Source organism: Anoplopoma fimbria, chromosome 18 (genome assembly GCF_027596085.1).
Source record: "Anoplopoma fimbria isolate UVic2021 breed Golden Eagle Sablefish chromosome 18, Afim_UVic_2022, whole genome shotgun sequence".
In the NCBI taxonomy this organism is placed as follows: domain Eukaryota; kingdom Metazoa; phylum Chordata; class Actinopteri; order Perciformes; family Anoplopomatidae; genus Anoplopoma; species Anoplopoma fimbria.
This window is the reverse complement of record NC_072466.1, coordinates 9,869,095-9,883,184: the sequence shown is the minus strand read 5'-3', so window position 1 is coordinate 9,883,184 and position 14,090 is coordinate 9,869,095. Positions and strand designations below refer to the sequence as shown.

The 14,090-nt window shown below is 39.7% G+C and overlaps 1 protein-coding gene across 1 annotated transcript in view; it reads left to right on the top strand.

The window, feature by feature from the left end:
- The first annotated feature begins 4,831 nt into the window (after positions 1–4,831).
- mettl24 (methyltransferase like 24) overlaps positions 4,832–14,090 on the top strand; it is a 31,905-nt gene continuing 22,646 nt past the window's right edge. The window contains exon 1 of the mRNA XM_054618871.1: positions 4,832–5,480. Coding sequence (XP_054474846.1) covers positions 5,154–5,480 — 327 coding nt within the window. The 5' untranslated portion in view covers positions 4,832–5,153. The remainder of the gene's footprint in view (positions 5,481–14,090) is intronic.

Sequence of the window (14,090 nt, the reverse complement as noted above, 5' to 3'; positions counted from 1 at the left end):
GCTTTTGACATCTTATCTTTTAAAACTCTGACACCAAGAGGTCTGAACTAATATATATTGATTAAGATTTATATATGATATAGCTTCCTGTTGACCTTGCCGTACATTTAAAATAAATGTGTGGCTCAGAGCAAACTCCTTCGGTTTTCAAAAGTATTGCCTAATATTTCATTGATAAAGCGATTAATTGTTATGGTCCGTGAAACATGAGAAAATACAGAGGCCCATTTCAATTCCCTGGACATCTACAATTATGTTGTTTTGTCCAATCAATAGTCCAAACCACAAAAATATTTTGTTTGCCCTCCATTAAGACAAGGAAAAGCAGCAATTTCTCAAATTTGAGAGGATGGAATCGAAATATATATGGCGTTCATCACTATTAAAATATAAATTCATTAATTGTTTCACCTTTACTAAAACTTAGCATAATAGTCTGTAACTGCAGTAAATAGGTAAATCCGACCCCTTGTGAACTCCAGGCCAACCTCTCTGTGTCTTTGTGTCTGCAAGCGTTCCTTTTGAAGCCTTTGCTTAATGATTGATATGTGCAGTAGTTGTGGCTGTATTGACCGACTGCTCCTTGCCATGGCTGGATTCAGCAGGACTACACACTGTTTGCTTTTGCCATTGCCCTGACCTGCCATCTGCCATCTGTTTGAAATTCACAATGGGTTAACATAATTCAGTTTTTCAGGTGTAATATTTAAACATCAATAAATCATTCATAATGGTTTGATTAGCAGCCTTTTCTGGCATCCAAATTGCATTTTATTTTCTATACCAAAAGGTTGGATGTCACAGGGAAATGTCTTTGGTTAAAAGGAGATAAAAATAGTTTAATTTATGGCACAAACAGCTGTTGTTGCCATAAATCAGACAACATAAGTAGAGCTGTCATCTTCCACATGTAAGAGTGGTGTAAGAGACTACAAACTGTAAAATTATATTAGTTTTTGATAATTTTACAGCTTACTATACAAATCATACAGCTTATATAGCTGCATATATATATTTATATACATATATATATATATATATATATATATATATATATATATATATATACATATATATATGTATATATGGGCTGTATCAGTTATCTTAATATTCAGGATAAGTAAATCCTGTGCGTGCTGTTGACAGTGGAATTTTTTAAAGAACTGTGTTTTGACACAACTTTCTGCAGACTTTAACGTCTTTTTCTCTCCTCCCACGGAGCTGCCATCTTTCTCTGCTCTTCACCTGCTTACTAGTTATTAAATGTATTGAGAGGACACTGATAAAACTTTGTGCCATGTGAACAGCTGCTTTTGTACATGTCTTGTTCTGCTGTATTGTTTGTTGAAGGTGTGTAAGAAAGAAAGATGAGTTTTGTTTTGTTTATGTTGAGCTTGAATAAAGTGTGTTCTGAGGATCAGAGAGGTAACATTACTGTTGTCTGCCTGGAGTCTGGTGACTTTGAGAAGAGCATGTCATGTTTCTATTACTGCCAATCGGAGCTGGAGCAGATAAATACACGTGACCACAGAGTCATTTTTCCCATGAAAGAATGCTGATTGCAACCTTTCCCATTTTAGACAAAATTCAGAGTTCACGTTAGTGGGTGTTAGTGGGGGCTGTGTCCAATGGGAAAGGGGCATAAGAACATCCCCATGCCGTTAAACACACTCCCACACCAGGTACCTCCCATATAAGCAGGGAATCTCATCACCATCCAAAAGAGAGAATCTACTAGATCCTGATGACCCAGGGTCAATTCCTGCTTTTACCGTGTTGTCCTTAGTTTATTGAGTAGATTCACACAAACCCACGTCCTGTCACACACAGACACCCAACTTAATTCTGCAGTGTTAGAAATCTATTCCATCCTAAACCTAACATCATCTGTTTCTCAAAGTTAAAAGTGTGTGTAGTATTTCGGGCACCAAGCAGCTGAAAGCAAACACTCTTAATGGTCACCTGCTCCTGTTACACCTGGTTGCTTCCCACAGAGCAATCCTTGTCTCAGTGTGTTCTACGATTGGAAAAAATATATATTTAACCAAGCAGACAAACCTATTTCAATCCAGTTCAATCTAGTTTCACTTGGTGTGTTGTGAAATATGCATACAAAACAGTGCATATCAGAGGCCCTACTGTTTGTTTGCAAGATTGCATCAGATAAACCCCACTTGCATGTAGCCCGCACTCTATATCTTGATTTTCTAAACCTAAAAAGGAATTTTCTAATCTGTAAAGCTCACCTCGCATCATTATATAGCCTTTAATCACACATTCACCAATTCAGCCAATTCTGGGTTTACACTTTTCTTTTTGTAACTCATAATTCCCAGGAGGCTCGATTTACTTCTTGTCCTTGGCCTCTAACATCCTTTTTTTTGTACTAAGTATAGGTATCAACAGCTGATCTATCTATCTGGCTCAATATTAAAAAAAGTATATTTGCTACTGTGACACTTATTTAACACCTTCTGTGTGTAATTGTTTGACTGAATGATTTGAGCCATATTGAAATTGCAAACATTTTTCAGCCAATGGCTGGTTTTGTCATCAAAATCAAACAGTAGTTTCTCTGCATGACCTCTGTTTGATCTTTGCGCTGACTTCTGTGCACAAAGAGGAGCCAGTGGATCAAGTGAACATGACCTGTCCTGTCGGGACCTTATTTTGGTCGAGGAGAGGAGACAAGAGGAGACGAGACAAGAGGAGACGAGATGAGAGGAGAGAAGGAGAGAAAAAGTATCTTAATCTGAAAGCATTCCATATGGCAGTGTATTTTTGCCAAATCCTGACAAATCATTGCAATATGTGTCACACTGAGAGAGAAAAAGATCTCCTGTGTTCAATCTGAAAAGTCTACAACTTAAACACAATATGTGTCTGACATTCCAAGTCTCTTTTCTTTCTTTATTATTTTCTGGATAAAAGATGGATTTATTGTGTGCAGGAACATAACTTTTCGCATGAATCTTCAGTCAGTTTAACAATGTTGCATTCTTTCTTAATCCTGTCATAGATTCAGGACAGTGAAGCTCAGTTACCATTTGACCTAATTCACTTCAGGAATTCACAGACTCACATTGTGCTTTAATTCATCCCATATGAAGGTGATGAGTGTAAATGACTAACCACTGGGTGGCAGTAGAGATTGTGCTGCTAAAATCCTGCTTTGAGTTCACAGAACTGACAGTCCTAAACAGACTTGATTTATTCCTTGTAATCCTCTTGAATTAATACACTAGGTCGAATTGTTGGTAATTTATACTCTTACCGAACTGTACTTTCAAATGATTTAAAATTAATTCCTACACTTTTCACTGACAAGGGAAGCAAAATCAGTCAACTAATTGGCAGGTTTTGACCCAAATTTATTTTATAACAGTTTATCGTTCCCATACCAACAAGACCTACTATTGAATGTTAATGCATACAGTTATAAACAAACTTTTCATACAAACTGGGACTAAGAATATGAATGATTGACTGATGAACTGATTGATTGAGCAACTTACTTCTTACCATGTTGCTACAGTAAATCCATTAAGACCACCAGCAGCAGTCTTATTAAGATTTAAGCCTTTATTTAAAACCTGGTTTTAAACCAAACAAAGCAAAGCCAATATGTGAAAGTATTTGTTATTGTTAGTCAGCTCTGTTTCCACTATTAACTATGTCCCTCTCACAAATATATGTGTGTTGTGAGGTGTTTTTCTTGTACCTAAACCAAATTGATTGTGAAACTGACCAGTCCAATGCATTTTCTTATGCTTGCATTATTAGAGGCAGGATAAGTATTATTTTTACTCCAAAGAGGGCAGTAGAGAGCTAATTATAAGTCAATATCCAATCACAAAATGTTGTCATTGATTCTAAACAGCAGGAAGAAGGCAGACATAACATTATCCTGGATTTGTTTTCTTAGATTTTAGCCATGTAAGGATGCTCCGAAGCCAGGTAAATCCACATTCGTGAGCAGTGCTTTTCTTCATCTAAAATGAATCTGTTTGGAAGGCCTGATAAATGACGTGTCCACCTTTAGCCTTAAATATCAATAACATATTAAATAAACGGGCTGCACAAGAAGGAGTGCTGATTATAAACTGTTTATAAATAATGAGCAGAGTTAATAATCTTTGGAGGGGAATAAATGACAAAGTAGTAGAAGCAAATTGTGAAGACAATGAGGCCAGTGTTCGCTTACCCATTCATTTTTGGAGAATTATTGCCATGGAAAATAAAATACACAAGTTACTTTCAGTAAATTGCCAGAGATTATAGGAACAAACTGATAAGTGGTAGTAACAGGAGTTACAGTAATGCATAAAGTACTGGAGGATAAACTATAGAAGTCATGATTAAATACTGAGATTTCTTTAGTTTGGTAAATGAGAACTGCTACAGAAGCTCTTTGAAATAAAATGTTTATGGGGGGGAGAAAAATGCAAATCAATGAGCATAGTGGCACATCAAATATCTAATTTGTATACATTTTGCAGCCAAAAAAGAAAAGTATGCAAATCAAGGCTGAGCTTTCGGGATTAGCGAGAGTGCCAATTTGTTTGCAGATGCTGAGAAGGACCTGCATGGGCCCGTGGTGCTGGCCCTGCCCAAATCTAGAGTTACACCGTAACCCGAGAGTCTGCGGGGCGGGAGAGGAAACCCGGGGGAGGGAGCAGAGCAATGTGTGTGTGATATGAGCCTGACAGAAAAAAAAGAAAGAAATTAAAGGGGTGTGTGTGTTTGGGAAAAAGGGGGACTTGAGAGCGTGAGGAGGGAGTTCCCAAAGTTTTCAATGGGGGCGGCACACATTGTACTTTTGGAACTCTTTGCCGAGCCTCATGATAAACACTGGCATTGACAAGAAAATTCAGGTTCATTCATGTAGGCTCACACACGTGCAAAGGTTCATGAGCAGAGGTGTCCTCGACATGTTTGTGTTTCATTAACGCACTGCTCTGGGTCTTATGGTGGACTTTGGACCTGAAGGGAAGGAGAGGCTGGATGAGAAGGGAAGAGCAGAAAAGAGAAGGACAACTCTTTGACAAGAGGGAGAGGAAATATGGGATAGAGACAGCAAAGGGAAAAACAAAACGTTTAGTGGAGGAGATGGACTGAGGCGAGCTGGAGAGACGGAAAGGACAAAATAGTGGATGGACATGGGCAGAGAGCGTCTCACCCGAGGATTGCTGCTGCGTTTGGGTGTTCTGCTCACTGCTGTGTGTGTTTGCGTTCATGTTTACCTGGAGACGAGTTGGTGGGGAGCACCTGCTCCCTCGGGACATCCCACCCAGTCTAGTCAGAACTGGCACCAACAAAGCAGAACCAAACTAGAAGCAGAGGAGCAGGAAAGAAGCGTTAAAAGGAGAATCTCTTATGTTCGAACACTAAAGAAGGACAGCCAAGGAGGTAGGAAGAGGGACAAGGACAGCGAGGAGCCCTCACCACCCTGCTTCACACCTCTCCGCCCGCACAGAAAGGTATGTGTGATAACCCATCAAGCTCATAGTTCTTAATGCTGCGATTAAGATTCTTGTAAGGTTATCTGATCCTAAATCAGCACAATAGAAGACAGAGAGGTTCGCGAAGGAGCTTTCACTCCGTCTCTGTGAGTCACTGGCTTACAGCTCAGTAATCCCAGGAGGGTGATGAAGGAAGAACAGGCAGCAGAATCAATGCATGTTAAATGAGCACTTCTAAAATGCTTCTCAAATGGGGTTGGTCTTTTTGATAGATGCATACAATTTTAACAACCCCAAAATACAAATCAAACCAAGAAACCCTCCACGCTGGCTGTTTTGTATCAGTGCCAAATCTAACAAAGAGCCATTCAGATGAAATGCCGATTGGAGCAAACACAGCTATCCACACATACACAACACACTCTACTCTAACGGGACCTGACCCTTAACCTGTAAAGGGTGTGTTAAAGCACTGGCCTAACAAAACATCCACTTTCTGTGTCTCTTCATGCCTTTTATTTTTTTCTCTTTGATTCATCTCAGCAATGTGCTCTAACCTCTATTTTGTCATTTGATCCCTCCATCCATCCATCCATCTCCCTATTGTTCCCATTCATTCTTCTATCTCTAAATTTCCTCTACTCTACTGAATTTCTTCTTTCTGTTACATTGGGGCAACAAATTCTTCTTTTAAATCTTTAAGGACTTAAACCAACAAGACTCAGGAGCAACAGCGCTGCATTTTAAATGTTGGTTTAAAATCACTGCAAGGCTATTATGCCACATCGAGAGATGGGCACTTGTGTGCTATCAATATTATATACCACCATATGCTCGACACAAAATTTGTCACATAAGTTGCCCTGAAGGGGCCCTGATGAAAATTTTGTGTGATATGCTACAGCCGTTTAACACTATCTCTCGCTCTCTCTTTCTACCTACACCCCTTCTCACTTTTTCTTGCTTTAGGCTGTCATCTAAAAGATCACTGTTGCTCTTTTGCTCTGTCGTGTTACCTTGTCCCCGATCTTTGTGCTCTCATCCTCCCTCTTGCTTTTTTATCTCTCCTGTCTGTCTCAATTTATAACTTCAGTCTCACCTCACACTTCTAACCCATATTTCTCTTAGATTTTCTGTCTTCCTTTAACACATCCTTTCTCTTTCCCGGCTGCTCTCTAGCTCACAGCCTGCTCTCTCCTCACGGCACATTTTAATGCATCGAAGTTGAAATAATGGTCTGGAAAGCAGGACAGTTGCTCTGCAAGGCAGATGACGAGGACGTCGCAAGTGACCTTGATGAATAGCAATGGAGAGATTCAAGAGAGCAATCCTTGAGAAGCTCAGTTATCAGTGGGCACGGTGAAAGAATAACCTTTATAGCCTGAACTTTTCTTTAAAAAGCCCTCATGCCATTCTATGCACTCATTGATTTCAGAATGTCTGGGTTATATCAATGGGTTTCTTTGGAATAAAGTTGAAGTGTACTACTGTAAAAATGAGAGGGGCTGCAGGCCATTTCCCAGACAAGATGTATGGCATGCCACTGAAAAGTGATTGCGTCAGTTTAGGCCAAAAGAGATCAAATAGTTTGAAACACAACATGCATTATTTCGTAGTTTCTGTTATCCTGCCATGATGTTTGGCATGTTAACCACAGCGTACCTGTTTCTGCTGTCAACACATTGTGGAAAGATCTAAGTGATATGTTGCCGCAGAGCATAAATAGAAACTGTTAGCTGCACCTCACTATTATCTATTTATGAGCCGCTGTAAAACTGAATCAAACCAGTGGAACGGTTTGCAACAGTCATGACCACTCTAATCTACTGTGATTGTGCAAATGTTGCACTATGTTGCATTCCCAGGAGTCAAATCTTCTTTCATGCATCTCATTATGTTTTACATTTGTTTGGATTGTGAGCATGACCTGTGAGGTAACGATGGTCTTCAAAAGGTAAAGGTAAAAAAGTGACCAAATCGGTATTGATAGGCAATTGGTGATGAAACGGAAAAACTTATATTATCAAGGGAAGAATATGAGGAGTCAGTTTGGTAAAGTTCTCCTACCAAAGTTGAACTTCAGGTAACAAAAATACAAGCTTCAAAATGTATTTTTGACCTTGGAAACAGCAGTTGACAAAACAATCTCACCTAAAGGTCTATTTAGTAGACAGTTCTGGAGCTTTCCATCATAGCGCACGATCTTCATCAGCAGATACAGTTCGCCCAGTTGTCCTGAAATTGTAAATGTTTCAACATTTCATTTTTTGCTGAGCACTTTAAAGCCCTTTTATCTATATCTAAATTCTATGCTTATTGATTTGAGTTCTATTAATTCTGCATATTTGAGATTAGCAGGTAAACCATGCACCAACTGTATATCCTGAATATATATACTTTCACAGTGTCGTATTTAGTGCAAGACAAATCACATTTCTATTATTATATATGTAATAAAATCCATCAGTATGAGGCAAACACTATAAACCACCACTTGTATTGTATTTCTTCTCATAAGAAATGTTGATCAAGTTTTATCACCTGTTTATGGTTACATATGGAGTTTTATTTGTGTCTTAGTCCTGATTGAGAAACAAATAAAACTCCACATCAACATTTCATTTTCACTTTCACATTATGTGGTTGATTGATGCCCTTTTTAAGGCATACCAACAACTAACAACAAAGTGACACAGCTTCACAAACACAACACCAGCTGCTCTGTTAGCTCTGCTGCAGTTTGAAAATGGCAAAAGTTCAGGATTTTGTTTTTACTCTGAGAAGAGAAAAATCATTAACAAAGGCATTCAAGAAACTGTAGTGTAGATATGTGACAGGACAGACAGTTTCAGACAAATAATTTCTTACTAGAGAGACGGAGAGAGATAGAGAGACAGCTTAAAGGACTGTTTTAATAATAACCAATCCAGGAAGGAACATCTAATCTCTTAGCTGTCAGGCATCCACATGAATACACTCACGCACATCCTCTATAATCATTTACCTCTTGCAGCCCTTCTTCCCCGCTGGGGAAACGAGGACAGGGATAACTTGTTAAATTATAGACAGGCATGAAATGTGTTCAGCCAAACAACAGCAGCAATGATGAAGGGAGAGAAAGAGAGAAAGATAGAGAAGAGCAGAAACAGCATACACTGATGACTCAGCCTCCTGACTTTAACGCAGTAATAAACAGACTACTGCCCTGAAGTCACAGTGACGCACTCCAACGCATTTCAACCTACTAAAAGCTTCAGAAAGAAAAGTAGCTGCCGGCAGCTCAAAAAGACGCCAGTCTCCAGATGACGCCATATGCTACTTTGCATGACTATACCTCCTACACTCACCTACTGCCATTGGTGGGAGCAGACGTGCTGCTATTTCCTTGGTTGGATAAGAGAAGCAAGTAGCAAAGATGTATATTCTGATGTATTCCATAAATCAATATCTAGAATAAATACAATACAACAAATGCTGCACAATAGCAGCTGTGTGTGTGTAGGCACAGTGGTACTAACAATGCTAACATGATGATGTTGAGCAGATGATATATTACCCTGTGCACCATATTTGGTCCTTTTGCATGGTGATATTCGCTAATTAACACCAGTAATGATGCAATACTCTGTACAATTTGAAATTCATGTTACTAAACCTGTGTTACAAATTGGATGACTTGTCTACTGTTTTATCAGTAGCAGGAGTTGAGGTGTGGGGATGCAGTTATGCCAAATTTATACTTTAGGCCAACCTTATATGGTACCTTTGAATTAAACCTTTCAAATAAATCAAAGGTTGCCTCACAAAGGATGTGAAAACAATGTGTCCAAATCAAAAAAACACCACGCTACACACAATCCACCCAAAAACTACATCTGCTTGGCGTGTGAGAGAGCACCAAACAGCAGCACAAAAATGCAAAGGTAAGCTGCAAAAGTAATTCATGCATTAGCTGCCACCTACTCACAGAGCACAGATGCCCCAAGGTAGTCTTATTCATACAGTACAGTGCATCCTCTTAGTTGGCTTGCTGACATAGCTCCCAAATGTTACATTCAGGAATCATCTGGCTTAGTTCACAGTTGGAGGGTGAGGGACGGATGAGGCTTCATGCAGTCACAAGATTAGCCCCAGTTAGGCCAATGTTTTGTTTTCTATTATTCTTAAATTGCTGTTGATTCTAGATGAAAGGTCAGGGGGATCGTCTACAACTCATTCTGAGAGGGGAGGGGGGCATAAATGTTTGCATAAATTTCATGGCAGTCCATTTAATTCATAATGTTATGCAACTTCCTGCTTCCCATCTCAGAGCAGTCAAGTAGCTGAGACGTATAGCTGTTATAATGGTGTGACAGTGAGTTACTTTAACCTTCAATTTAGAAAGCATCTTATCATATTATGCAACCTTATGAGGCTTAAACACTATCAGCACATGGTTAGGTTATTGTGTTGTCCTAAATCAGCAAAACAAGGGTTGCATTCAGACTTTTAGACAGTAGTTAGGCAAATATAGCAACAACCGGAATCATCTTGACCTAGCATTGAACTGCAACAAGTGTCTCATTACTCCTCCTAAAGTCAAATGACTTCAAAGTCTGCAACTTTCCTCTCCAGTAAAAGCAGAGCCCTGAAGGAGGATATTAGTGCTTAGAGCAACAATGGGGACAGGCCTTTCACAAATTTAAGATAGCATGTCCCCATAGATTCAAATGCTTCCTGTCAAGAAAGAGAATATTGATATTCACTGCTGGTTCTACTCCCTGTTGCCACACTGCAAGTATTTCTCTTCTCTTACTTTTGGGCTTCCTGCAAGAACATATTCTTATTCTTATCTTATCTTTTTCTTTTTCGCCTTGAGGGAGTGAGCAGAGTCAGATTCAGCAAAAACACCTAACTACCGATAACTCCGTAAATGACCAGCGTAAACATCATGAATGCCACCTGTGCATACATGAGCGAACGTTCATGAGATTTCAACATATTATAATGTGTAGTTTATAAAGGATTTTCTTACACTTAATTGCTTCAAAGTAATTAAATATAGAGTCCATTCGTGAAAAACTTAGGCTTGAATCACAGCAGACTAATTCACATAAATCCTTTGATAGGTCTGGACAACGTTTAAATTGGTGAATCCTGCAAGTTCTCCTAAATCACTTGTAAAAATCACTCGAGGACAAATCTGTTCGTCCGAGCTGTTCTTGCATATGTTCAGTTAGTAGTTTGGAAGTGATTCATTTTTTTGTCTTCACTTAAATCACTCTTATCACCTGAAAAAATAAAAAGACACACATCTCCAAATGGGTGTAGATATGAATTAATAATATTAAACTGTGACACAAGTATATAGCCCTTCTCCCTGCCTGTTCTCCTCAGCATCTCATTTCACAACTGTGACGGTGCTGTGAATGTGTGAGCGCTCTACAGGAATTCTGTCTTAACATCACCCCGAGATTTCTCCCAGATAGGCCAGCTGCCATTCACATGTCACACACACTCAACATCAAAGCCCACAGGCAGGCGGCACAGAGATCACATCAGAGAAGCAAAGTGGAACCATGGAGCATTTCAGACAGCCCTCCCAATTTTAGATGATTTTATAACACTAAGACAGCCCGCTGAAATGATCATCCAGTAATGAAAAGGTAATCTGTGCAAGACTGAATCCAGCAGAGGGGAATTAAATTAAAACAGCCACGGCCTTTAAGTTGATTGTATGACTCTGTTTGGATAAAACAGAATACGTTTGATTGCATTCATTGATTCCAACAATAAGCCCCAATAAGCTAGAGCAGCCTGCACTTTAAATCAAATGATTTATTTTAATAAGATGGGACACAAGTTAATTTATCCGCAAGACAAGTATCAATTACTTTTGTTCAATAAGCATTGGTATGATTCCAAATTATTCTTTGCGCCTGAGCCTTGATTAGTTCAGTGTTGGGATAAGCTAGAACAAAAAAAAGCCACTTTGTGCTGTCTGAGCCAACCACTGACAATCAGTATTAGGCCCCCAGTGGAATTTCTAATACAGAAACCCGGTGACCTTGGTCATGTCTTGGAAAGCTGACAGAGGGAGAGGAGAGAGAGAGAGAGAGAGAGAGGCCGTTAGAGAAGAATTTGAAGGTTGCCTTCTGTAATCCCAAAGGTGTGACTGGAGTCAGCTCTCAGGCATCTTTAACCTCTGGCTGGGTGACCTGGGGAACCAGTGAGTCACAAGAAATCAACGGCTTGGAAGCTGACATGTCAACCAGGTCACAATCAACTTTCTGTTCTTGAGCTGAAAATGTCATCAATAACAACCAGCGCCTAGTGCAGCTGCCGCCCCAACTTGGCTTATTGACACACTTATATTGAACAAAGACCAAGAAACACTTTATTCACCGCATAGTGAAATATTTTGTCAGTGAAGCTGTCACTGAATTTGCTTTCTTGCAGAGACTGATGAGAAGAATGATACCCCTCTCGTAAGAAAGTATTGAATTGATCTTCTCATCTGACTTGCTTTAAGGTTGTCTGCAAATTGCCACATAGGCTACTGTAGAATTGCCTAAAAAACGTAATTATCGTTGAAAACAAAAAGTGCACATTAACCAGCTAGAATTTTAGGATCACAGGTACCTCGAAAGCAGCTTACATGTACAAGGTGTAATAATTCCAGGCAGTTGAAAAACATATGTTTAGACATGCGAGCCCTTTGATTTCCAACATTTTTGCATCATATAACCGCAGTAACGTTGCATCAGCCCTTATGCACACACCAGCCACCCTGGAGGAGTAAACCGCTCTATACAGGCACACAGATTTGCCTGCTCAACACTAGATTAGTAACCAAGTCCAAGTAAGGAAAATAGGCCGATCTGGAATCTTTGCCAAGTTATGGGGGGTAGAAGCACAAAGAGACCTTTCAGATAATCAATCACCCATTCTGGGCAAAGACTATCTAATCGCATTGAGCAAGGGTTTACACACTTTTTAAACAAGAGAAACAGCTGAGAGTGTAACTGGAGGATATTACTACTTTTATTTTGTCATAAGTAGGAACATTGTGGATCCGAAATCAAAATCTGCTTCTTTTTAATTTGGCTGTGCAAGTAGGCTGAGAAAAAAGTCTGGGGCCATAGTTGAGACCTTAAAGCGTCTGATACCTTACTATTAAATGTAGATCCATACAAGCCCTGCCTCAAACAAGAACATCAAAACCATATGTTGCAGATGGAGAAACAGTAGACACTTAATGCTCTTTATGTTATTGACTGAACAAACAGTGGGTCTGTTCTGTGCGCTAACTTGTATCGGACAAAGACTCCCACTGAAGGGGGGAAAAGTCACTGTCAAACTGTCAAGTCCAGAGTCTTGATCGCACAATACTCCCTCAGACATGGACGCCTTGTCTGGAACATTCCATAAAGTTCTCAGTCTCCCTCATTGCTGATATGAATGAGTGCATTGACTTCCGAAATCGCTCGCTCCCATCTTTACCACTCAAATTCACTGCCCCATCCATGTGCACTCACACTCACAATGAATACCTGCTTCTAGCAAATGGCACTTTGTGTGCCACCAAAAAGCCTGTGCTTTGTTTGTGTAGCAGAAATCCATTTCAGAGGCATTTAACATGCACCTTGGCTACATGTGTCTGGTTACAAAGACGACAGGAAACAAAGCAACAGCGAGGTCCAGTGAACATTCGTTTAAAGAGCTTGTTGTTGCTCTAAGCCATATCTAAAACACCTTGAAAATAATATTTCTGCCTTTCTGTCTCTCATGCAGTACATCTATTTGATAGCTAATACTGAGTGAGAATGGAAAACATATGGAGCGGAAGGCACAGAGAAGGGAGATGAAATTAGAAACACAAACACAAGCTGAGTGCTTGTGGAGACACCACTGCTCAGTTATAATGGTGGCAGGACTCTAATCTAACAAAACCAACACGGAAATTGACAATTATGCAATGACAAGGCTTGAATATACAACCCCCTTGTCATATATTTTAATTAATTTCCACTTTCATATTTAGAAATCATTTATGTGCAAGAAACAAATAGACAAATTGGCAAGAAAAGTAAGATGATGATTTTCCTGCTCCGTGTCAGGAAATAAATGTCATATGGTGCTCAGCGGGCTCTCTCTGCTCTTCCCAACTAGACATTAAACACAGATGATCTCATATCTGGGAAATTGTCCAGGAAGATAGGCACACACTCGCATAGATTGACTCATACACTCAGACACACACATGCAGGTTTTAACTACAAGCCTGCTAAAAATAACACCCCATCTGTCTGTGAAGATGCTGGCCAAGATTGCCCCGATTCAAACACAATACGATCAAATCAGACAGCAACGTGTCATCAACTGCGTCAATCACCTTTTGTCCGAGTTCATCCCCTACACAACTATTTCAATCCTTGTTGTGATGAAAAGGAGCATCTGTATACCTGGATACATTTATGAATGCATGTATTAGTGAGGTTATAATGATGTGAATGAAAGGGGACTGCGTTGCCAAGGCAACAGCCAAAATGGACATTTAAATTGACAGCATGTGCCATGAGAAGTCCGGGCACACCAGAGAACAAACTGTCTTTAAAGGTAGAGTTTGGATTATTTGAAGAGGGGTTG